The sequence below is a fragment of the Liolophura sinensis genome, chromosome 10, assembly GCF_032854445.1.
Source record: "Liolophura sinensis isolate JHLJ2023 chromosome 10, CUHK_Ljap_v2, whole genome shotgun sequence".
Classification (NCBI taxonomy): domain Eukaryota; kingdom Metazoa; phylum Mollusca; class Polyplacophora; order Chitonida; family Chitonidae; genus Liolophura; species Liolophura sinensis.
The window spans coordinates 32,746,784-32,773,633 of NC_088304.1; the positions used below are offsets into that span (position 1 = coordinate 32,746,784).

At 40.6% G+C, this 26,850-nt stretch overlaps 1 protein-coding gene across 1 annotated transcript; it reads right to left on the reverse strand.

The window, feature by feature from the left end:
* Window positions 1-3,164: 3,164 nt before the first annotated feature.
* Window positions 3,165-26,323, reverse strand: LOC135476732 (protein spinster homolog 1-like). The gene is given in 13 exon segments (XM_064756852.1): window positions 3,165-5,544; window positions 11,856-12,033; window positions 13,056-13,154; window positions 14,020-14,085; window positions 15,281-15,476; window positions 16,785-16,916; window positions 18,405-18,541; window positions 20,496-20,562; window positions 21,894-21,918; window positions 21,921-22,020; window positions 22,022-22,045; window positions 23,057-23,259; window positions 25,998-26,323. Coding segments are annotated over 13 exon segments (1,617 nt in total). The 5' UTR covers window positions 26,257-26,323; the 3' UTR covers window positions 3,165-5,413.
* Window positions 26,324-26,850: the final 527 nt, after the last annotated feature.

Sequence of the window (26,850 nt, forward strand, 5' to 3'; positions counted from 1 at the left end):
AGTCTCAACTTACAAGATAGTGTACTTTCAAAACTCTGCTTTAGAAAATTTTATCAGTTGATGTTGGGTAGCCATGTTTTTATCGTGTACCTTTGATTTGGAGTTACTGAAAAAAAAAATTGTAATTATACTGAGAAAGCCATTTGAGGACTAGGCGTCATTGTTATTTTACTTGACAACTCTGCGGGCAGGGGAGATAACTCTATCTGACGCAAACTTCTCAGTGCCCAGTTCTCTCCCTTTTTGCGAAATTTAATTCAGTCTTGTTCAGTCACGATCAATGTGCCATTAAATAAAAAAGTCTAAAGTGAGACATATTTGCTCTTTAGTAATATCACTGAGCACTGAAGCCTCGTTCTCTCTCTCGGTGATAAATTTATCCAGGATTCATATATTCTATTTCCATGATCAAGGTGCCAATAGATAGGGCCTACATACGAGTTTGCTCTTTCAATTAAATAAGTTAACTACGGTATATTTAAGTCAAAACAAATGCAAAAAACAAAATAAAGTTTATGAACGTTCTATTTACCGATGTAATTTTCTTTATTTGTGTTATTCAGCGATATATGCTTGGGTTTGACGTCGTACCAGAAATCCGTTTCCTGCACTTCTGGTCATACTGTACAATTTTTCAGCCATACGAGGACGAAGGCTTGTGAAAATGTTGCTGAGGTAAAAAATGAGCAACATTGTCCAGCCATTATGGGAAGGACTATTCTGTCCGACAGCCCATGGGATGCTTTCAAACAAAGCACCAACATGAATCCATGAAAATATCATGATAGTTGGAGAACAACGGAAATATCCACGGTTAGGAGTAAAGGAAGCTCCAAACATATTGGCAGGTTTGAGAGCGTTTGTGCGAGTCGTCACCAAAACACAACAGGGAACAGGACTGAAAATCACGCTTTTACACCCGAAAAGCAAGAAAAATTCAAACTGTCATCACTTTTGGTTGCAGAAATGGGGTATAAGAGGTAGGCATTCAAAGGCTATCGCTGTAGCAGCGGGATAGCACTGAGGGCGCAATGCTGCGATTTACACCCGAGGAATGGGAACGCGCAAAGTTGTCATGACTAGAAGAGCCATAGCAGCAAGGTTTGGATGTCACGATAGTACCATCACAAGTCCGAACCTGTGATTTCAGCAGACGGGACGTAGGCCTACCGTAGACCGCCAAGGACTAGGGCAGTCACGTCTGGAAACAGCAAGGGAAAGACTGACAGATTGTGAAGGCTCATTTGCGTGATTGAACACTTCCGGCGTCCAGAACAGCAGCTATGCCATATAGGAGGTACACGCATGTAAAACTTCAGCTCAGTAAAGTGCTAGGAACAGTTGCTCAGAACTGTTTTAAGTGGTAATTCCAGATTTCACTTTATAGGGGCATATTACAAAGAGAATTTCAGAATTTTTTTATTTGGTTCAGCTAATTACAACTTAGATTGCTCGCAAGTAGGAGAACCATGAATGCAAAACCTCAGCTCAATTAATAAAGTAATTAATATGCTCACAGAGCATCACCCCTCCCCCCTCCCCCCCACCCATTTCACACACACGCACCTCTTATGTCATTTTGCTTTATATGCATCCAAACCTTGTGGTAAATACATGCTGCACTTTGAGACACCACCCCTAAAACCTAAAATTATGTTTATCTTTGGTTCTTATCCAAACAACAAAAAGTCAGAAATTTGGTAATTTACGGTATTTGTTATGCACACACGGTATCAGTGATGGAACATCCCCCTCGTGTTATCGTGCTGTACATGCAGTACTTTTTGAGACACCAGCCTAGCACAGGTTTAACGTTGATGTTAATACACAATATACTGTCAGAAATTGGGGCCTCTGTGGCTCATTTGGTTAGCGCGCTGGTGCAGTGTAATGACCCAGGAGCCTCTCACCCCTGCAGTCGCTGTGAGTTCAAGTCCAGCTCATGCTGGCTTCCTCTCCAATTGTACGTGGGAAGGTCTGCCAGCAACCTGCAGATGGTCGTGGGTTTCCCCCAGGCTCTGCCCAGTTTCCACCCACCATAATGCTGGCTGCCATCTCATAAGTGAAATATTCTTGAGTACAGCGTAAAACACCAATCAAATAAATACATAAATACTACCAAAAATTCAGTAATTTATGGTATTTAATACGTGCGCATCGAGTCAACGATGGAATAGGCCTATTCCCGTTGTGCTGTGCACAAAAATTTCAGTTAACCTGTAACTTAAAGCTATTAGTTTATCTATTCTAGTTTGAAGTTATAAGCTATGTAACTTAAGGTTTCTATTAAAAGAATTAGGAGAAACCCTTTACTGGTTTAAACTGCCCTCTGGAAGAGATGACATGCAAGTGAGGCAGCACAAAGATTCCCACAATCCACAATGCAAGCCATGTTAGGCTGCATAATTACTAAACACTACTGTGTCTGACATTAGAAGTTCACTGAACATCCCTCCTCATCTACACTGCAAAAGGAGTCTAAAAACTTTTTGACCATGTTCCTAATTTATTTATTTACTTGATTGGTGTTATATGCAGAAATGAAGAATATTTCCCTTGTACGACAGCAGTCAGCATTATGGTGGGAGGAAACCAGGCAGAGCCTGGGGGAAACCCACGACCATCTGCAGGTTGCTGTCAGACCTTCCCACGTATGGCCAGAGAGGAAGCCAGCATGAGCTGGACTTGAACTCACAGCGATCGTATTGGTGAGAGGCTTCAGGGTCATTACGCCGCGCTGCCGTGATAACTACATTGGCCACAGAGGCCCCTGCCTCTGATTGTGGCGAGTTGATTGTTGATTTGTTGAATTGAAACCTAATTAAAATTGAGCATTCAGTTGTCCATTCAGACACATGTCAGTGGACATTATGTAGATGCCGTCTAAAATAGCAGCACTATCGTTCACTGTCACTAATGTTTCTTTAAGCCAAGTCTTCAGTTTTCTGTTTGGCCCAAAAATAATTGCGCAGAAGTATATTAGATATGAACTGAACTAAAACTGCTGCTGTTAAACTTTGACTTTGGACAACTGCATTGGCTGCTGAGTTTGGTTAAAATTTTAAACACATTAGGACTTAATCCGACCATTAACTGCTACACTTGGAACAAGTGGGTTTGGAAATCGAATTTTGTCACTGATGGTAATTAATATGCACACAACGTATCAACAATGCAACACCCCCCTCATGTTATTGTGCTCTACATGTGTTCTAATACAGAATACACTAAGTCAGCAATTCAGGAATTTGTACTGTTTAATATGCACACAGCACATCAACGATGGAACATCATCCTTGTGCTATTGCACCTGACCTCAATACATGCAGAACTTTTTGAGATACCACCCCAGCCTAACATTTATTTTAACACCCATTACAATACACAATGTATTCTTGAGTACGGCGTAAAACACCAATCAAATAAATAAATAAATCAATACACAATGCTTTAAGTCATGAATTTTGTCACTGAAGGTAATTCATATGCATAAATGACACGTAATTTACTTTAACACTGATTCTAATACACTATGCGCTATTAGCTAAGGCCAACTCCCAAGTATAACATAAGCTGCACCTGTACTTTGCACAGGCAAGCTAATGACCTTATTAAACCTTCACAGCACACAGCTGTGCATCAAATACATACAAATTCAAAGCTGCTGGATAGTAAATATTTCCAATACATTGTTTCCAGGCCTAACCATAAGCAACAATAAAATTCCAGGCTTTTCAAGGTGGGTAGAAGTTTATTTCAATTTCAAGGCTTTACCAAGTTTTCAATGGCATAATTCATTATACGAAAAATATAAAGACGAAAAATGCATGCTAGGCACAATTTATTTTACTTTATTTATCTCATTGATGTTATAATAAGTAGGAGGGTCTGTCAGCAACCTACGGATGGTCGTGGGTTTAATCCCACCATAATGCTGGCCACTGTCATATAAGTGAAATATTCTTGCGTACGGCGTAAAAAATCAATCAAATAAATACATAAATTGGAGCATTGCTGTAAACGGGAATTTACGAGTCACATGGTCTGTCTGACCAGGAAAAGCCAATAGTGCACCTTGATTGGGAGGAGGCATAGAGGAAACCCATGGGGGAAACTCATGGAGGAAACTCGCAGGCTGCTGTTGGCAAGTCTTCCCATGGACGATCCAAAAAGGAAGTCGGCATCAGCTCATCAACTCAGCTAACGCATTGGTGAAAAGTTCTGGCGTCAATTATTACTGTTATAGTTTCAATGAGATCAGGAAAGAATGATATTAAAACAAGAACACACACAAAGTAATTAAAATTCTCTCACCAAAGTTACCAAGACTTCCATAAAGTATGTATTTAAATCCCTGGTACATCTGTACATCTTTAATCAAAGTTGTGCATGGAATGGTGGTATTTAAATTAACTATAGCTTACAGCTTATCCACTTGTTAGGGATCGACATCTTTGGCCACATACTTGATTATATGGCTATATGACTATATACAAGTAGCACTTTCTCAACAGAGCTCTGGGGGCATTTCAGTGAGTGTTGTTTTGGTGAATGGATAACACACACTGCTGACTGTCACTACAACGCTCTCACACTCTGTGACAAACTTAAAATTTATATCAACAAAAAAATATTTTTTTTTTGTCATAGTGAGCACTTACATAGGGTGATTCCTTTGGAAAGAATCTTTCACCACAGGTTATCAGAGTGATCTTCCTTTACATAGCCATTTTAACACTACATACATGTGTATTTAAATGTGGACAAGGTGTCAGATACTGTTGACGAATAAGTTCACAAACACTCGTACATAAATTCATTTCTAATTATTAACTAGCACCTGTTCATGCTGAAGACAGAAATTTCCTAGTATTCTACCACTAAAAGGGGCCATAACTTGTCATAGCAACATTCTGCGAGAGGTCAACAAGTCGTTTTGCTTTAGACATTCCGTGGCTGTTGTGTACTCCACTGAACCTCAGGGCTTTCCAGCTTGTGGTGTACATATCAACATGTCAACACTACCAGTCATGATTTTACTCTGCTAGCATTTGGTATCACTGCAGACAGCAGAAGTGCAAACTGCAACAGGGCAAACCTGATGTAGAAACAGAAAAAAGCTTTTTCGTTTTGTTTTTATTTTTTAAACATGTACATATATTGTTAGAATGGCTTTCTAAAGATAGATCACTCTGAGGGCATGTGATTCAAATGACAGCTGTCGATGATTTTAACATTTTTACACATAACTTGAAGTCCACCTGGTGTGAAGCCAGAGTGCATCAAGGGCAACAACTCTTGGGGATAGCTGTCATCTGCCTTGGTTTTTCCTGGTGAAGGTAATGCCCCAAGGCATGGTAGCACGTTCAAAATTTCTGTAGGCTAATTCACACAGGTCTTGTTTCCTGGTGTTCTATGCTACAGGGTTAGCAAGTTGAGCAGAATTTGCAAACACATTCCTGTTTCTGGTGCCGAAGTCTTCACCACTGAGGTTACCTGCCTTGTCAGGAAGTTCTTGATTGTTCTCGACTTGCATGGCCGCATCTAGAACCAATTTGAAGATGAGAATGTTTTAATTTAACCGCTTCACCGAAACCAAATTCTAGCCCTGCCCCCCTCCCCATTACAAAGAAACAACAATAACTCCTCGCCATCTTCTACTACAGGTAATCAGAAAGCTAAATGAACCATTTCAAAAAATGAAGAGCATATCTGCAGACAGTCAAGAATTTTCCAGTGAAAAAGGCAAAAACAGTGTCTTTTTTATCTCCCAGTTTGAAGATTCTCATAATACAGTGATGTAACAGTCATTTGATTATCGACTTTTTTGCACAATTAAAGTCATAATCATGGAAAAAAATATTAAAAAAAAGAGAAACAATGTGAAAATCCTGTATATTCATATCACTGGTTATAAAATTAAAGTTTATCTCTCTGGAACATCTAATTCTATAAGATGTTATACATGGCTCTTCATTTATTTCCATTAGGCTTTAATACACACAAATCATTTTCTTTACTAGCATGCACTTTTTTGATTGGGACCTCAACCCAGTACCCCAAACCATTCCACCTACAACACCACAGTCAGTGGATTAAGTGCCAGGATTAAACCCCCCAGCCTTTGACAAGTAACTGATGAACTTTACAACATATGGCACATACAGAAGTACATTGTATGTAACACTGGTAGATGTAGTCTGTGATGAACTTGGTGTAACAGGACCTAAATCAGTGATACATACAGTACAATATCCACACTGCTTTAATACATTTATTAACAAATCAAATACTTACTTAATACCTGAAACTAAAATGAAAGCCAATACTAATATGCCAAGTAAATGCAGCTGCCTCCAACTTTCCCACCCAAAATGTTTCCTGCTGTTCCCAAACTAGCAAGTAAGAGTTTAATGTCAGCACTTCAGATGTGTGCTGTCGCCATGCCATGGTTGCTGTATTGCTGAAGTGGTGTTAAGCCATAATCACTGATGATTGATCATTTGGATGTTAGAGAGTTTACAAAGGAGGTAACAAGGCAGGGGCCACTTTCACAAAACTTCATATTTCTCTTATCTTTTTCCCAAAAGGACATTGTCTAGGTTTACGAGAACAGCTATGAAAAATTGATTTCTAAAGTTTTGTGAGACAGGGCCCACACCTGGGTTAGAGCACATAGTCTAACTAGTCCACGGCTGATCCACAGAGACTGTCACTGTAAGGACCTGTTGAGCTGTTAATGTTAGGAATATTGACTACAGGTACACGTGAAGAGACGGTGCCCCATGACATGGTGCTCCATGAAGCAGAGCCTCAAGAGAGTGCCCCACGTGGCAGTGTCCAATGAGACAGTGCCCTGTGACACAGTGCCGCATGATACGGAGACCCAAGAGAGTGCCCCATGAGACGGTATCCAACGAGACAGTGTCCCATCATACTCACAGCTGTTAGTGTCTATACAGATCCAGGCTAAAGGTATGTGTGTGAAGAAAAAAGCAAACAATGCCACCTGACCATGTAGTGTACAATACCACAACCAGGAACAAAACATAACCAGGAGCAATGCACGACCAGGAGCAACACACAGCCAGGAGCAACACACGACCAGTAGCAACACATGACAGGAAGCAACACACCACCGGAAACAACAAACAACCAGGAGCAACACACGGCCAGGAATAACACACGGCCAGGAGCAATACACGACAGGGAGCAACACACGACCGGGAGCAACACACGGCCGGGAGCATCACATGACCGGGAGCAACACACGATCAGTAGCAACACACCGCCAGGAGCAACACACCACCGGAAACAAAAAACGACCAGGAACAACACATGACCAGGAGCAAAACACACAAACAGGAACAACACACAACCGGGAGCAATCCCCGGCCAGCAGCAACACACGAACGGCAGCAACACACGGCCAGGAGCAACACACGCCTGGGAGCAACACACGACCGGGAGCAACATACGATCGGGAACAACACACAACAGAGCAACACATGACCGGGAGCCACACATGACTGGGAGCAATCCACGACCAGCAGCAACACATGACCAGGAGCAACACACATCTGGGAGTAACACACCACCGGAGACAAGAAATGAGCACACATGCACACCAGGAGCACACCAGGAGCACACATGACCGGGAGCAACGCACAACCGGGAGCAAAACACGACTGGGAGCAACACACAACCGGGAGCAAAACACGACTGGGAGCACACACGACCAGGAGCAACACACGACTGGGAGCACACACGACCAGGAGCAACACACGACTGGGGGCAAGACACAACCAGGAGCAACACACGACTGGGGGCAAGACACAACCAGGAGCAACACACGACTGGGAGCAACACACGATCAGGAGCAACACACGACTGGGGGCAAGACACAACCAGGAGCAACACACGACTGGGAGCAACACACGACTGGGAGCACACACGACCAGGAGCAACACACGACCAGGAGCAACACACGACTGGGGGCAAGACACAACCAGGAGCAACACACGACTGGGGGCAAGACACAACCAGGAGCAACACACGACTGGGAGCAACACACGATCAGGAGCAACACACGACTGGGGGCAAGACACAACCAGGAGCAACACACGACTGGGAGCAGCACACCACTGGGAGCAACACACAACTGGGAGCAAGACACAACCAGGAGCAACACACGACTGGGAGCACACACGAATGGGAGCAAGACACGATCAGGAGCAACACAACACTGGGAGCAAGACATGACCAGGAGCAACACACGACTGTGAGTAACACACGGCCAGGAGCAATACGCGACCAGGAGCAACACACGACCAGGAGCAACACATGGCCAGGAGCAACACACAACCGGAAAGAAGAAACGACCAGGAGCAATCCATGTTCAGGTGCAACACAAGGCCAAGAGCAACACACCACCAGGGGCAACACACCACCAGGGGCAACACACCTTCAGGAGCAACACACGACCAGGAGCAACATACACCAGGAACAACACATAACCAAGTACAACACCCCAGTAAGAACAACAGACAACCAGGTACAACAACACAATCAGGTACAACACCCCAGTCAGCAACAACACACAACCAGGTAAAACACCCCAGTCAGCTACACCACACAACCAGGTACAACATCCCAGTCAGCAACAACACACAACCAGGTACAACACCACAATCAGGAACAACACACAACCAGGCACAACTCTCTAATTAGAAACGACACGCAACCAGGTGCAACACCCCAGTCAGAACAACACACAACCCGGTACAACACCCCAACCAGGTACAACACACAACCAGGTACAACTCTCTAATCAGGAACAACACGCAACCAGGTACAACACCTCAGTCAGCAACAACACACAACCAGGTACGACACCCCAGTCAGCAACAACACACAACCAGGTACAACACCTCAGTCAGGAACAACTCACAACCAGCTACAACACCCCAGTCAGCAACAACACACAACCAGGTAAAACACCTCAGTCAGGAACAACACACAACCAGGTACAACACTTCAGTCAGGAACAACACACAACCTGGTACAACAACCCAGTCAGGAACAACACACAACCAGGTACAACACCCCAGTCAGGAACACCACACAACCAGGTACAACACACAAACCAGGTACAACACCCCAGTGAGCAACAACACAAAACCAATTACAAATCCCCACCTCAATCAAATAATATTAAGCATTAAAACACTAACTGAAGCATTAAACAACAGAAAGGAAAAAAAAAAGAGTTGTAGCATTACTGGCTTCCCATATACATGTACATGTAACACATTACCAAGCATTACAACACCAAGATAACCAAGCATTACAACATCTAGATAACCAAGCATTACAACACCTTGATAACCAAGCATTACAACACCTAGATAACCAAGTATTACAACACCTAGATAACCAAGCATTACAACATCTAGATAACCAAGCATTACAACACCAAGATAACCAAGCATTACAACACCTAGATAACCAAGCATTACAACACCAAGATAACCAAGCATTACAACACCAAGATAACCAAGCATTACAACATCTACATAACCAAACATTACAACACCTTGATAACCAAGCATTACAACGCCTAGATAACCAAGCATTACAATGCCTAGGTAACCAAACATTAAAGCGCCTAGATAAACAAGCATTACAACACCAAGATAACCAAGCATTACAACATCTAGATAACCAAGCATTACAACACCTTTATAACCAAGCATTACAACACCTAGATAACCAACCATTACAACACCTAGATAAACAAGCATTATAACACCTGGACAATTAAGCATTACAAAACCCTTGCCGTCAAACATACAGAATTAAAACCACACTAATCAACCAAGATTGAAAAGCTAGTTGTTTTACTGTTGCTTTATGGGTAAGAGTCGAGCATCTCCTCATTGTGTCCCATTGTGTCAGAATCCAGTGATGATATATCCGAGTCGGAGTCGTTACTTCCTGTTAAGTAAAGTTGGTTGTTTACATCATCAAGCTGTTCTGTTTTCTTTTCTGTCATGGTTTTATTGTTTCATATTACAATCTATTATACATGTATGCATTTTTTATAAGTACATGAACATATAAACAATCTTTCTAGTGATTTGAAGGAAAACATGCCGCACGAGTTTACAGAAAAGCAGACTGCTTTCATGTTGAAAATCAATAAAACGTCAACAGAATATGTCATGACCACTACATGTGTAAATTTGTGAGTCAATCATTACATTCATTCACTGGAGTTTAATGCTGTACTCAAAAATTGTCATTTTACATTCATGAACTGGATGAAAGCTGTTCTCTAATATATTCTGCCCAATTTAATATGGTTCAATTCATTACAGAAAATCTTGAAGGCACATTTGTGAAAAACAGATGATGGGACAAGTAGTCCAGTAAGAAACTAGTATTTACATGTACATGTTGTCAATTTCAATTGGCAAAACTAATTTCGTGCGCACGTTTCTTGCATTTCAAACCTGTGTACATGTACACCAATTTTATGCCAAATGAAGCCCTGGAATCCACATGCTGCCTTATTAAAATACCAGGTTAAGTCCATAACCATAGACCTGTCTAAATGTTCAGCATTAAAGCAAAGCAAGTTGAGCTCAGCAGGCGTGAGAAACTTGGGTAGATTATGGCATCAACGAGGTGCCAAAAAAAACTGTGTCAGAGTCTTGACAGCCAGCTTAACATTGTGATGATAGACACTCTTACATTAGCCTATACAGGGTAATATGTAGTCTAAGTGTAACACTGTTATTCTATTATTCTTATTTCATAATTTTCATTATTAGTCGGATTTCTTCAGAAATTACCTCATTACGAACTCGGTGAACACCTGAGAAGTGCCCCGAGCCAGGTGAACCGTGTCGCTACTGTGTGGATAAGGTGACAAGTATACATGTACAGACACTGCATGGCTTCTTTGGGCCAGCTTAGGGTCCCCTCTCCGCCCCTACACCCGCCCTCATTCGGTCTGTTCCCCACACCCCTGCCCCCATTTGGCCAGACCCATTCAGTCTGTACCCTAAAGAGTTCTTTCTAAAGAGGGATAATCATTGACATCACTGCTGCAGGCTACTTAATTTCTGGACTGACCGCTGGAGTCTTAAGAAAACTGTACTTACTAGCCATTTTAACCCCCAAATGAAAGTTGAAAACTTTGTTTGTACTGTTATGTGTTATTACACAAGATAACATGCACATTAAGAAATAAAACCAAAGCGTTTCACTTATCCTTGAAAATCTCTATTAAGGGGATGACCCTATATACATGATACACACTGTAAACATTGTTGCTCTCATATTCCTATCAAGCTTCGCCAGACTGTCTCCTAATGATTCTACATACATCATATGCAATGTATTCCAAGAAGATATCTGACAAAATTCTGGGCCAAAAGGTGCATTTTCAAAGGAAAATAAACATCTTAAAATATTAATTTTAATGTGGGAGCGTGCACCTTTCCAGTAGGATATCATCCAAACAAACCCCTTTCTCAGGTCAACAAATCTCTCGCAATCAGCAGAAGTGAGTAAATTTTGAAGGATTTTCCCAGTGTTGGGCACACCAGGATTGGAACTCAGATCTCCACAGCACAAGTTCAGTACTCGACCACCTGAGCTAAAGGAAAATTCCCCAGTAGCTACTGCTAGTAGAAGCACGGGAAAGCTGCTCCTCATATAAACATGTGCACACATTATAATGCATACATTTTGTCTTTGACTTAAAACGACTAAAATGAGTTGGGTGGGAATATTTCAAAGATAGCTGACGTTAAACACAAAACAAAAGTATATTCAACCTCACCAACCTCTGATAGCGGCTTCCACCCTTGCTTTGTCTTTGTCGATGAACAGAGCAGTGGCTAAGAAGAACGCCCCTCCCAAGACGCAGACAAATGTGGTGATAAACAGAGCATATTGGAGTGAGATGAACTGAGCCACAGCGTCAGACTTGTGAGCGTAATTCGGCAACAAACTTGTGGATATCTGCAGATAGATAAGTTAAATAAGGTTTGCAGAGTTCATACTGAAGAGAGGTTTTAAAATCCCATGATATTCCATGATTTTACAGTCTATTATGACTAAAATTCCAGGATGTTTAGCGGTTATATTCGAACTGTCGAACAGGTGTTTGGTGGGAATGTTGGTGCAAGCTGATGGAACAGGCAAGTTTGGATGGTTGTGTATGGCTTCTCTATGCTTTCAACATTATTTCAGTCACATCACTTTATTTGATTTGTGTTAAACATTATACTCAATGAATCATATGCCCATGGTTCTTGTCTGTTCTACCAAAGCTATATTTAAACAGTCATGCTAAACATGACACAATATAACAATATACAGACTTTGTCCTATTTTTATTGAAAGCAAGGCCCAAGCAAGTGACATTAATACATGTAATACCAGTAATATTAAATAAAGCTCTTGGTATGGCCTACATCAGGTGATCGTGCAAATCAGGAAAATATATTTATTGATTTGATTCTTGTTTTCACTTCATGCATGCTACTGGTAATTAAGATTTAACAGTGCCGCAAACCGGACTGGCTGGAGTAAACCATTAACCTTTGGCAAATTACAGACAAACTTCCCACATGCAACATTCAGATATTAAATGTATGCACATTTTAAGAGGGGAAAACAAGTTTGGATTATACAGGTCTTTATAGACACAAATTAATTCACTTATGATTTCATGTAATTTTTTACTAACTAATTGCCCTGCTGTACGAGCTAGAGCAGAGAACAATGATTACATGTATGTGGTCGGTCACTGCTGATCGCAGTCACATTATTTTTCAACAACTCAATACATCGGTAAGATTAGCCGAGGAAAAATTCCATGAAATTATAGGTGATTTATATGTAGTTTTACGGCTGTTGAGAGTACACTTTCACAGAATTACTTTGAAGAATTACAGTAAATGTTTAGGTTTGCTAAGGCTGGTATGAACATTGCATTATAACATCAATAAAGAGAAAATTAAAAAACATCAATAACCCACCTGTCCAATAAGGTAAGGGCTCCCAGCATCTCCTAACGCATGGGACATCAGGATTTGAAAAGACTCAGCTGTTGAGCGACGAGTTGGCAGCACCACATACTGAGAAAACAAAAACAAAATATTTATGGCACTGATTGATTTCATAACACCAAAGAAATTTTCATTTAAATATGATGGCAGGAAGTTTCATAGTAGGTGGAAAGCTGAGTGTCTGTGGTGAAGAGCATGTAATAACCCTGGGCTATTTACCTCATGATTAACCATTAACCTTGACTGTTTCTAGTTACCAAGGCAGCACAAACAATGAGAGGAGAGGAATCTACAAATTCCCGGTCCAAGGCCAGGGTTGAACTCACATCGCATGTCCCTTGTAGTAAGAGGTTGTGGGGGTTATTAAATGAGACAGACGGTGATTGACAGTCGGACTGTAAGAATGAGTGGTTGATGGATTCACTGACAGAAATGGTCAATTCTAAAGCCCCCTGATCATTTTAATGAATTCAATGCAGCCGAGTTCAGTGGAAAACTCATCATTGTTACATTAAGGTCTTTCAGTAATTTCTTTTCCTTAATTTAACTTGGCCAGCAAAAGCAAAGGGGCAGCCTCTGTGGTGAACGCAGCACAATGACCCGAGACCTGAGCTTGTTCAGATCATGCTGGCTCTCTCTACAGTCATAGTTGGGAAGGGCTGTCAGCAACCTGAGGGTGGTTGTGGGTTTCCAGAGCCTGTTTTCCATCTACCACAATGCTGACCAATATCTTATAAGTGAAATATTCTTGAGTGTGGTATAAAACTCCAATGAAATAAGTAAGTCAAAAGCAATGGCCGGAATGTGAACAGAACAGATCTGTTAAATCATTTCAAAACATTTTCAGAACAAAACACACTCTGTAACATACAAAATCTTTGCATGATACACCTGTATTTGCATAAAAGTTCAAAGATGTGTAATGCTCACTTACCAGTAACATATCAGCTACAATAGCCCAATTTAGACATAACATTGTCTCCCCAAGGAATATTAAAACCTGAAAAGATACAGATAACAAAATCTCATTCACTGTTTCAGCAAACAGTGAATCTTCAATACATTCCTTACACACTATTGGCTTGTCTAATCAAAATAGAGATACTCTGTAATATAAAATTACATATCTGCATACTTCTTTATTTTATTTGTGTTGAACACAAGGAATTTTTCAATTGATGGAGGAAATTGGAGAGCCCGAGTAAACATCTGAACGTTTGTAAGTTACTGATGAACTTTCCCACACGTGATGTACAAATATGGACACCTTACTGGTGGCTGACAAGAAGTGGTCTTAAACTAACGACAATGAAACAGCCAGATAAACATCATTGTTCATTTATTGTCACCTACATGTAGATCCCAACAACAGTAAGAGCGGAGGACCTGGAAGTTCCCTGACCAAGACCCAGTTTGAACCCACAATCTGGGTGCATATGTACCTGACAGTCCTGGTGACAAGGCCGCAGCTAAGTTGATTTATTTATTTGATTGGTATTTTACGTCGTACTCAAGAAAATTTCACTTATCCGACGGTGGACAGCATTAGGGTCGGGTTGAAACTGGGCAGAGCCCAGGGGAAACCCACGATCATCCGTAGGTTGCCACAGCTAAGTGGATTTGAACACACAACCTCAATGATCAATGGATGGGTGGTCTTAGCGACCCAGAGCTTCAACAACCTGAGCCAGTCAGGCCCTACTTTGAAAACTAATGTACATGTAGATGTATGATCCACTTGACATACACGTGAGGTTCCATCCAGCTGAACCACGTTTTCTGGTAGCCACTGGATGCTGATCAGTGTGCCACTAGCCCACTATTAGCAAGCTTCTAATCTAACAAATCATCTACTGACAGTCACTACACTGGAGATTTTCGGCAAAGAATTGAACTGTAAATCCAGTTGAGGTTTTGTGCTTATTTTGGAATAGCCCAAATAAATAGCCTTCACAAAATATCAGTTTTTAAAGTGCAGAAAAAACAATGTTCTTAAACTTCCAATGTGAACAACTTTTTCAAACTTAAGAATAATTTTACCTTTCTTTATAGTACAGGTAGGAGACTCAAACTTTGCGAACAGTATTAATTTGAGCTATTCATGGCAAAAGAAGAAAATCTTACATGACTGATGCATTAAAAATTTACCTATAATGTGCTTAGAACAGCAGGAAAAAGAAAAAAAAATTATTTACCCATGTGACTGCTTCACTATATTTTGAGACTACAATTGCAAAATACAGGAAGGGGGTGCAGCTGAGCATTCCGAAGGCACAGACGAGAGGATCCGCACGTGGGTTACGCTTCTTCAGTCTCCGTGCCGACTCGGTGCCCACCGCCACTCCTATAAACCCTGCCAGACACGTGATCACGCCGAATACCAGGCCAACTCTGCAAGCGCATTTATTCATTTATTTGGTTGCTGCTGAAAGCCAGTCCCAAGTACAATGTAATTTATAATTTACATCAAGGAGGTCAGTTTAACAGGTACAGGAAACCGGAGGGTGAAACCACTGACCTTTGGCAAGTTATTTACAAACTTTCAGCCTATTGCTTCTTTACTATTAAGAATGACAGAAGTGCAGGATTATAGAAATTCCCAGATAACAGCCAGACTTGAATACATTCACATACATATGTCAGAGTATGGGATCATGAACAGAGTACCCTTTAGGCATGTCCTGCTCCCGGGCAACATTTGACATAAGATTATACTGATCTTGTTCAGCCACTCTTGTTCAAGTCCAGCTCATGCTGGCTTCATCTCCGGTCATGCATGGTAAGGTCTGTCGGCAACCTGCAAATGGTCGTGGGTTTTCCCCGGTCTTCGTCCGGTTTCCTCTCACCACAATGCTGGCTGCCGTCGTATAAATGAAATATTCTTCAGTGCGGTGTAAAACACGAAATAAATAAATATATCAAATTACCTGCTGGATAAAATGGCCACAATCCCTGACTGGAGAGTGGTTGACCAATCAGTCTGTTTGATATGTTTGTTCGACTGAGTTTCACATCAGTTTCAACAATATTTCTGTCATATAATAACAGTGTCTCTATGTGGCAGACTAGACTCAATTCCGATATTTTTAGTGCTGCCTCAGTGGAACAACATGCCAAAGACACCACACATGATGCTCCACCTAATCACATCACACTGACACCGGGGTTTCAGAAGTTCCCCCCAGTTCAGAGTGAGGAAGTACCAATGTTTGGTACAGGTTGATTTGGGACTGAGCCCAGGGCTTACTATCTATGAGGTAGACATTCTCTCCACTATGCCTTACAGTTAAAATGAACTGGTTAGAAGTATGAATATTTTCTATATATAAACTGCATTTCTCTGATTACGGAAGTGGGTTGCAAAGTATACCACGATTAAGAAATGGGGTTAAGCCCAATTTACTTTCTAGGCTTTTGATTGGGCTAGCACCCTGAATCATGCACTGTCAGTCTTTGATGGATCCCATGTGACAAACCCCTCATATGACGACGTTGCATCTCATTCCATTCTCAGTGATGGTGATCAGGTGTTCGTCTGATCTGTTGGAAACATGACTTTTCTTGAGTACCAAGTGAATATAAACAATAGGTTGACTGATAAAGATGTCATAGCATGATCATTTTGGGGTGGATCTGATGATGATAATCTGTGAGGATCATATGATCATGCTATTACATATTACAACATATTACACTTACCGTGCCTCATCCCCTTTTTGGCCACTCTGTACACCTATGGCATCCATCATAAAGTAAGGCGCCCAGAAAGCCAGCGCTCCTGTGACAAAGGCCACGCAGGTAAACCCGCATGAGGACAGAATAAAACTCTTACTGAAAAATGAAAACAAAAAGAAACACATACGCTAACAAATATTTTTTAAAATCTACCAGATTTCAAACACATATCAGTGGCTGAGTTATGCATGTCAAAAAGAAGGGAAGATACTCTTGTCAGCTTTTGTGAAAGCTTGTGGTTTTATGTCATTCTAGACTGTGTTTCCGTGTAGCAGGTTGGCCCGAATAATATGTCAGTGCTGCATGTACACTGGTTTATATTTATAGTGCTGCCTCACTGGACAGCCATGCCAAAGACACCAGACAAAACACCCGATATAGTTATTCCAGAGGAACACCCAACTTACCAGTTCTGGGCCAAGCAACCGAATACATGCACAGTAACATCAAATGCTGTGTTAACACCACTAAAAAAATCCAGACTATCAATTCAAACCATTAAACATTGCTTTCACATTAAACATTACACACGCCAGTCTCTGTTATTTCCACAAGGTTTCCTAACATAAAGGAAAGCTAGTGTCTCATCGGGAATATGATCCAACCATCTCTGAAGGTCATTTGTTTTTGCCCATAAATGGGAAGGTCTGTCAGAAACCTGCGGGTGTTAGTGGCTCTCTTTTGCTACTATAAAGCTGACTGCCAGTGTAGAAGCGAAAAATTCCTAAGTACGTCACAAAACGTCAATCTAAATCAAACTTACTTATTTATTTATTCATTTCATTGGTGTTTAATGCCGTACTCAAGATTATTTCACTTATACTACAACGCCAGCCAGCATTATGGTCAGAGGAAACTGGCCAGAACCCGGAGGAAACCCACAACCATCCGCAAGTTGCTGGAAGACCTTCAGCCAACATATAGCCGGACTAGAATTCACAGTAACCGCATGGGTGAAAGGCTCATTGGTCATTACTGGCATGTTAACACCCTCGTGCTAACCATGTAGGCCTCTTTGAATCAAATAAATAAATAAATATTTCCCCACACACAAATTTCCCATGAAGAGTCACATCATTTGCTTGATGTTTTCAAGTCTGAATTGCACTATTCTGTACATGATGAGTTAAGTCCAGAAGTTAGGACATGTTATCCTGTGAAGAAACTTATGTTTTACCTCTTTCTATCATCACAGATGTCCACTGCTCTATTTGTTAGATTAAGTAGATCTGTTTGGTTTTCAGGGTTTAAAATTTCCCACCACCAAAATCATATAAACAAAACTGAAAAAAACCTAACATGTCCACCAAACCAGCACAAGTCTAACAATATCACATCTGAGGCATAACATCAGGCCGAGTGCTCTTTTCGTTCAAAATAAGCTCACAAATCTTCTACCAGCTAAACCCCTTTCATAAAACAAAAAAGTTTAAAATTGGATTTGGCCATTTTGGTCAAAGATTGGATACTTTGAAAATCCTGATTTCTCATAAAATACATGTAGGTGAAATTCTCCTTTGTGAATGTCTGAGCACTTCTTAATGCCACAGTCTGTTACAGTGGAAATAAGAGAACCAGACATACTTGTGTAAGAGTGCCTTGATATCAGTCCACCAGGATGTGTGGGTGATATGGGTACCACCCTCAGCTTGCCCTCTCTGAGGCTCTCGCACCACAACCATTATCAAGACTACGCTGATCACCCCGAATATAGGGGTCACCTGGAAGCAACAGAATGAAACAGGCCTTTATTTAAAGAGGTTTTCAGCTAGAAAAGCAAGCAGCACAATTCCAACTGAATTTTCGCTAATACTGAAGAGTAGCCCAAATATTTAATAATTACCTTTGCCAACGTATCAGCCTTGTTTGTGCAAGTGTTACCGTTCCAGATGGGGAACACAACTGATAAAGGCAATCACATTATTACTCCTTAGAGCAGATAAGCTAGTCGGTGGTTTGCACCAGTCATTACATTTTCGAACTTTAACATTCAAATAACTCTTATCTTTTGAAATACAAAATAACCAATTTTACACAATATACATTGTCTACGGTCGAACCTCCGACTAACTTTCCTTCAAACTTCAGAATCAGCTTAACACTATCAGTAGCACAGGTACAAGTCTGATATTTACTGAAAGGGAATCATCTGGTTTATTTATTTATTTGATTTTTTTTTTTTATGCCGTACTCAAGAATAATTCACTTATATGACAGCGACCAGCATTATGGTGGGAAAAAAACTGGCAAAACCCAGGACCATCCGCAGGTTGCTGGAAGACCTTCCCACGTACGGCCGGAGAGGAAGCCAGTATGAGCCAGACTTGAACTCACGGCGACGACATTGGTGAGAGGCCTCTGGGTCACTACGCTGCGCTAGTGCACTAACCAACTGTGCCACAGGGAATCATTTGAACCTTTCTCTGGTATAGCCCCTTCCATTGTACAATATGGCTTGATTGTAACAAGGGTATTGGTCTGCATATTAGCATGTATAACTATGCGTCAGGAGAGCATATGGGCATGAGTTGTCTCCCCTGCTGTGGGCCGTGCCTTCTCTAACAATATCGTACAATGTCCACGTTACACCCAACCAATGACATGACTTCTGCCCAGTATATAAAGTAAAAAATTCTTGAATATGCTAAACACAAACGAAATAAATATCAACAAACAATTCATCATGAGTCACTGGGTCTTTCCATCAACTGTTAAGATATATGGTCATCCACAAATAAAGATACATGTAGAAAATTCCATTAGGCTTTGATTAATTATCACTCATTAAAAATACTTTCAACTAAGAATACACTGAAGAACTTGACAAACAGATTAACCCGTCCCCCACACCCAGCCCCAAACAAAAAAAAGTGACTGATATCAGTACCTGGTTCTCTAGCCTCTTTCCCATGCAAGTTAAATATAGACAACTTGAAAATTGGATGAATGATTATGATTTATCATCACACTGGCAATGTTTCAGCCATATCGCAGTGATAGACAACTTGTATGGTTTATCATCACATTAGCAAATGTTTCAGCCATATCGCAGTGATAGACAACTTGTATGGTTTATCATCACATTGGCAATGTTTCAGCCATATCGCGGTGATAAACAACTTGTATGGTTTATCATCACACTGGCAATGTTTCAGCCATATCGCGGTGATAAACAACTTGTATGGTTTATCATCACACTGGCAATGTTTCAGCCATATCGTGGTGATAAACAACTTGTATGGTTTATCATCACACTGGCAATGTTTCAGCCATATCGTGGTGATAGACAACTTGTATGGTTTATCATCACACTGGCAATGTTTCCTGCCATATCATGGTGATAGACAACTTGTATGGTTTATCATCACACTGGCAATGTTTCAGCCATATCGTGGTGATAGACAACTCGTATGGTTTATCATCACACTGGCAATGTTTCAGCCATATCGTGGTGATAGACAACTCGTATGGTTTATCATCACACTGGCAATGTTTCAGCCATATCGCAGTGATAAACAACTCGTATGGTTTATCATCACACTGGCAAATGTTTCAGCCATATCGCGGTGATAGACAACTTGAATGATACACAAGTACATATTAGCAGTTCATATATACATACAATAACGTGACTGTATCAGTTAAATGGAGTAATAATGAAAATGGAAAGAATACCCTGAGAGCCCACTGCCAGTGTCCAGTCCACTTGGCTATGCTGGAGCTTAATATATATCCCATACCACTGAAACAGGAGAACGAGATATGTTACACATAAGATACCTGTAATTTATGGTGTCCCTAGTCACATTTATTTCACACATTTACATTATTTATTGTGTCCTTAGTCACATTTATTTCACATATTTACATTATTAATGGTGTCCCTAGTCACATTTATTTCACACATTTACATTATTTATTGTGTCCCTAGTCACATATATTTCACACATTTACATTATTAATGGTGTCCTTAGTCACATATATTTCACACATTTACATTAATGGTGTCCACAGTCACATTTATTTCACACATATACATTATGAATGGTGTCCCTAGTCACATTTATTTCACACATTTACATTATTAATGGTGTCCCTAGTCACATTTATTTCACACATTTACATTATTAATGGTGTTCCTAGTCACATTTATTTCACACATTTACATTATTTATTGTGTCCCTAGTCACATATATTTCACACATTTACATTATTTATGGTGTCCCTAGTCACATTTATTTCACACATTTACATTATTTATTGTGTCCCTATTCACATTTATTTCACATTTTTACATTAGGAACATACAGAAGACGTTGTCCTGGTATACATTTACAGGGTTTTCGCTAGGGTTTTGGAACACAAGGCTACCCTGGAAAAGCAGCCAGCTACCTGACAGAGAATTAAATAAAGTACAACAGGAGCACTGGTCAAAGCAGGCAGTTATCTGCTCCGCTCTATACAGAGGTGACAGGCTTCAGGCAGTTATCTGCTCCACGCTATACAGAAAAAAAAATACAGGCTTCAGGCAGTTATCTGCTCCACTCTATACAGAGGTGACAGGCTTCAGGCAGTTATCTGCTCCACTATACAGAAAAAAATACAGGCTTCAGGCAGTTATCTGCTCCACTATACAGAAAAAAATACAGGCTTCAGGCAGTCATCTGCTCCACAGTTATCTGGTCCACTCTATACAGAGGTAACAGGCTTCAGGCAGTTATCTGCTTCACTCCTTACAGAAGTAACAGGCTTCAGGCAGTCTGTTTAAGGTGCCTTCTAATAAAATCCTTACATTTATGGTTTTCAGTTAAAATCTACATTGGCTTTTTTTCTTCAAATCTCTGAGCTTTAACAACCACATCTGCACTTAGCAGCATTAAATGCATTGTCCACTGAAGATGTGTTACAATAGAGAATGAAATGTTGATCAAAAATTATAGTAAATGTGGCTTCCTGTTAACACCACTATGATTTTAAACAATCAGATATGGCATTTTAATATTACAAACAAAAAAAAGAGAAACAGGTGAGGAGCCAGTTGATATTACTTTCATGGGCCTTTTGAGTTCTCACCTGCCTACAGGTATGGCGAAGTAAACAGCATTAACATCAGGGTGCGCTTGTCCTTAGCAAACAGGTCAGCGATGAGGGTGGGGGCAATGGTGGAGTAACTCGCTTCTCCAATACCCACAAGTGCTCGCTATGAACAAAAATGCCCAGAAATTCTGAACAATAAACAACAACGTCACTGCATGGTGGTATTGTTCATCAACTTTTACAGGTGTAACACATATACTAGTGAAGTACAACTTTTCATGCTATGCTCAGATATAATACATTTGTTTTTGTTACTCTTTCATGAATTTACAATATGTGGTATGTTATGACAATTACTTACATTCCATTTGGTAGTATTAAAGTACAATTTAAGAAATCATGAAGATGTATTTTGGAGATCGAAACCCAGTTGTAGCATTTAAAAGAATGAACTCAACATATAATTTTAATGGTCAAGGAGGGGCCTCCGTGGCTCAGCGCGCTAGCGCAGCGTAATGACCCTGGAGCCTCTCACCAATGCGGTCGCTGTGAGTTCAAGTCCAGCTCATGCTGGCTTCCTCTCCGGCCGTAAGTGGGAAGGTCTGCCAGCAACCTGCGGATGGTCGTGGGTTTCCCCCGGGCTCTGCCCGGTTTCCACCCACCATAATGCTGGCCGCCGTCGTATAAGTGAAATATTCTTGAGTACGGCGTAAAGCACCAATCAAATAAATAAACATGTATGTAAGAAATCACAGAGATGCTTTTCAGTAGTTTTGACCAGAAACAAGCCTGAGTAGGTTTTATTTATTTATTTATTTCATTGGTGCTTTAAACAGTACACAAGAATATTTCACTTATGTAATGGCGGCCAGTATTATGGTGGGAAAAAAACAGCCAGAACATAGGGGAAACTCATGATCATCTGCAGCTTGCTGGCAGACCATCCCATACACGGACAAAGAGGAAGCCAGCACGAACTGGACTTGAACTCACAGCAACTGCACTGATGAGAGGCTCCTCTGTCACTGGGCCACACTGCCACGCTAACCACCTCGGCCATGGAGGCCTCAAGAAGGTTTCGAGCCATGCTTTATAACATTGTAAGCCCATGTAAACTTGAAGCTGCACAGACCCAAACCCTAACCTCTGTAGCTCACTGCAATAGGGCCCCTCCCAAACACAAAAAGAACGGTTCGTACACCTACCGTCATGAAGGACCCTGTTAGTGTTACAGCTGACCAGAACAAAATGCCAGCCGCCATTATGTATTTTCTGATCCATCGATCACCGAGGAAACCAAATATGGGGGAGAGGACCATGTAGCTGAGGATGAACGAGGTCTGTAGCAATCCCAGCTCTACTTTGTTCACATCATACGCTGTCTGTATCTGGTCTAGTACACCTGTAAAAACACAGAACACACATAATACTTACCTGAGACAACACACCTTTTTATTCAGCGAGCTTAATGATTTCCCTCCCTCTTTAACATTGTGATATTTCCTTTGTTTGTCAATCCGGCTGAACCAACGTCAGAAATATTAAATATGGAGGTAGTACATTTAACATTATTGAATTAACACAGCTTCAGAAAAACAGAATGCTTATAACAGTTACCTGGAATGTTTCAATCAAATGTTTGTTTGTTATTTGTATGTATTTGATTCACTGATACTTCATACTGTACAAAGCCATCATTGAATTAAACAACAACTGACAATCCATAATAGGGCCTCGGTCTTGAAGTTTTTAATGGAATTTTGATACCAGTCTCTTATATATTTGTTTATATATTGTTTCATTCACCAATATACCATATATGCAGGTTATCAGTCAGAGACAAGGAGCAGGAAGCAGGAATAAAGCTCCACAGAGCTTGCTCTATCACAACTTATAATCGTTTAACACACACACACACACACAAATATATATATACTGAGGACAGTTGATAGGGTATTCAACACAAAAAAAACAAAACAAAACAAAAAAAACATCAACACATGAAACTTTGCACTAGGCATATGTTGCAGGCGTTCAGATTTTAGTCAGTGAGTGAGTGCTTAGGGTTTAGGGGTACTTAATAATTTTTCAGTTATATGACAATGAAGGAATCCTTAGAGTCCATGTACATGTAATCTTTGACATTATTTATAGTACAAATGAAAGACATATATCGGTAAACATAAAAAACATAAATCCTATAAATTTAAGCTTGGACACCTTTTCAATCACTTTCTCTGACGTACTGAGGGCAGTGTAGAAAGTATTCAATTTCCTCACCACGTTAATGTCTTTATTTATTTATTTGACTGGTGTTTTATGCTGTGCTCAAGAACATTTCACTTATGCAGCAGCGACCAGCATTATGGTGGAAGGAAACCAAGCAGAGTTCAGGGGAAACCAACGACCATCTGCAGGTTGGTGCCAGACCTTCCCACTTACGGCCGTTAATTTTTAAAATGAATTATTCAGACTTCAAACGTGACACAAAACTTCAGTCTCAAGAATAGAAAATACAATCAACTGCAGATAGAAACATAGATTTTAACTCGGTATGTCAGATTTTTTGAGTGAAAATTATTTTTTCATCCTTTAAGATTAAATAAATTGCATAATTACTAAATTAATCCGATGTTTACCGTGTTCCCATTTAAGCCTACATATATGTACATTAAAGAATGTCAGTGTATCTTTCATTGTTTTACTTTTAAAAATATTTTATTGAAAAAAAAATGGTTAATATTGGTCACCATGACAAGTATATTCAAAACTTAAAGTTTAATACTGAATACACATATATAAATTATATTTAGGATATCTCCCTGTATGAATTATTAAGAAAACAGCAGTGATTGATTGCAAATTTACCACTTTACGCTGTATCTCACCTGTTTTTGTTAAAGACATTTACATCCCCATGGTAATTACATGAAAGAAACACTGTATTATTTAGTTGTCATACTTTTATTTGGGACAATTTAAATAATTTTTAAAGCATGGTGTTTGACGGGAAGACTGATAATACGGAATGAGGTTCAAATTTTTCCCCATGAAATCTGCTTTATTAAATGGATATAAAATATCTCGTTCCCTTAAAATTTGTTATCTGTTATCTTCATGAAGATTTAAATTTTCTTGTAAAATTCACAATTGGCCTGTTGGATATAAATAGTCCCCATATGCAGACCTTCCCACATAAGGACGGAGAGGACGGCACCATGAGCTGGACTTGAACTCACAACGACACCATTAAAACAGAACAAGGTGTACATAACATATTATGGATGTAATGATTCCATAGTAGTCTTAGTTGTGGAATGTAGCTCTCTGTATCGAGTAACACAAAGTGTTGGGAGGGTTATGGGGAGAAACCGCTTCTAATGTGTCTGATCAACGGTAAGCCACATTTACCGCATCTTCACACCGGCATTAAATCTTTCCTAGCCTAAATCGATGTCAACCAAGTGGTTCCCATATTCAACTAACCTGTTCTGAGTCCCGCCGAACCAAGAATGATCCATGACAACAGAACAAATTCACAAGATAAATACATTTTCAGACTCATTTCCTGTGGCTGTAAGCCATCTGTCACGATTTTGATCACTTGTGAGAACAAACAAGACTGAAGCGATTAGCGCCATCGGACGACAGTGGTAGTGAACCAGCCAAATGGATGACTAGACTTACCTTGTGTTACTGTAATGATTGCCATATTTTTATGGCCTTTTTTGGCCTTATTTTTTCCTGCCATCACCATCACAACTTGTATGTACGACCATCAGAACGAGATGGTGGCCAAAATGTGTGTGTTGTCTGAAAATGTATTTATTTTGTGAATTTGTGCAGTTGTAATGGATCGTTTTTGTTTTGGCGAAACTCAGAATAGGTTAGTTGATTATGGGAACTACTCAGTAGACATCCTTTTACTCTAGGAAAGATTTAATGTGCGTGTGAAAATGCGGAAAATGCAGTAAATGTGGCTTGTCGTCGGTAGGACGCGTTAGAAGCAGTTTCTCCTCGTAACTTCGTGCTGATCAATACAGCTTCATAATGATAGGAAGAGCCGACATCGACGTTACATTCCGCAACTATGGTGGTCTGAACTTTACTGATTTTATTTTAAATAAGCTGGATATCAACCTGCAACGGTAAATCTGTCCATGTAGTTAAGAAGATTGATCATGAGGAGGATTGCCACAGTCAGGTAGCCTCTTCGTCTCGAGATACCGTCTGCTTCCGCGGAAACTGGCGCCACAATGCCCCCATCCACCTCATCCTGCGGTAGAATTTGCTCTCGGTCTCCCATGGCTGTCGTATCTGCAAACGGATCAGATTGCAATTCGGCGAGTTGGACAGTGTCGTCAAAAGGCAACAAGGAGCTCATCGAGCTTGCTGACATCTGTCACAAGATCCCTTCCATTTACTCATTGTGCTTATGTCACTTCTTCACTCGCAAGTCTATCCAAATGTTGTGGTGTGACAGGAAGTGATATACAGCGACACCTATCACCGACCTCGCGAAACACAGTGACTTCTCCTAATCGAACACTTTCGGGATAGAAAATGTAGCAATTCGGGCGCTGTTTTCAAATGACCAATGACAATAAACGAAGGTGTAACACGAAAACATCACCTGGGAAATGTATAACTATGAGATTGTATCTACTTATTTCATTTATTTGATTGGTGTTTTAAGCCGTAGGCCTACTCAAAAATACCGTGGTTGGAGGAAACCCAAGATCATCCCCAGGTGGCTGAGAGATCAGTCTACGTACGGTCGAAGATGAAACCAGCGTGAGCTGAACTTGGAGAGAAGTGCCTGAGTCATTGGGCCGTACTGGGACGCCATTCACATCGCAACATGCCGATGGTCATGGGTTTCCCCCGCGCTCTCCCCGGTTTCCTCCCACCATAATGCTGGCCGCCGTCGTATATAAGTGAAATATTCTTGAGTACGGCGTAAAACACCAATGAAATAAATAAAGAAATAAAC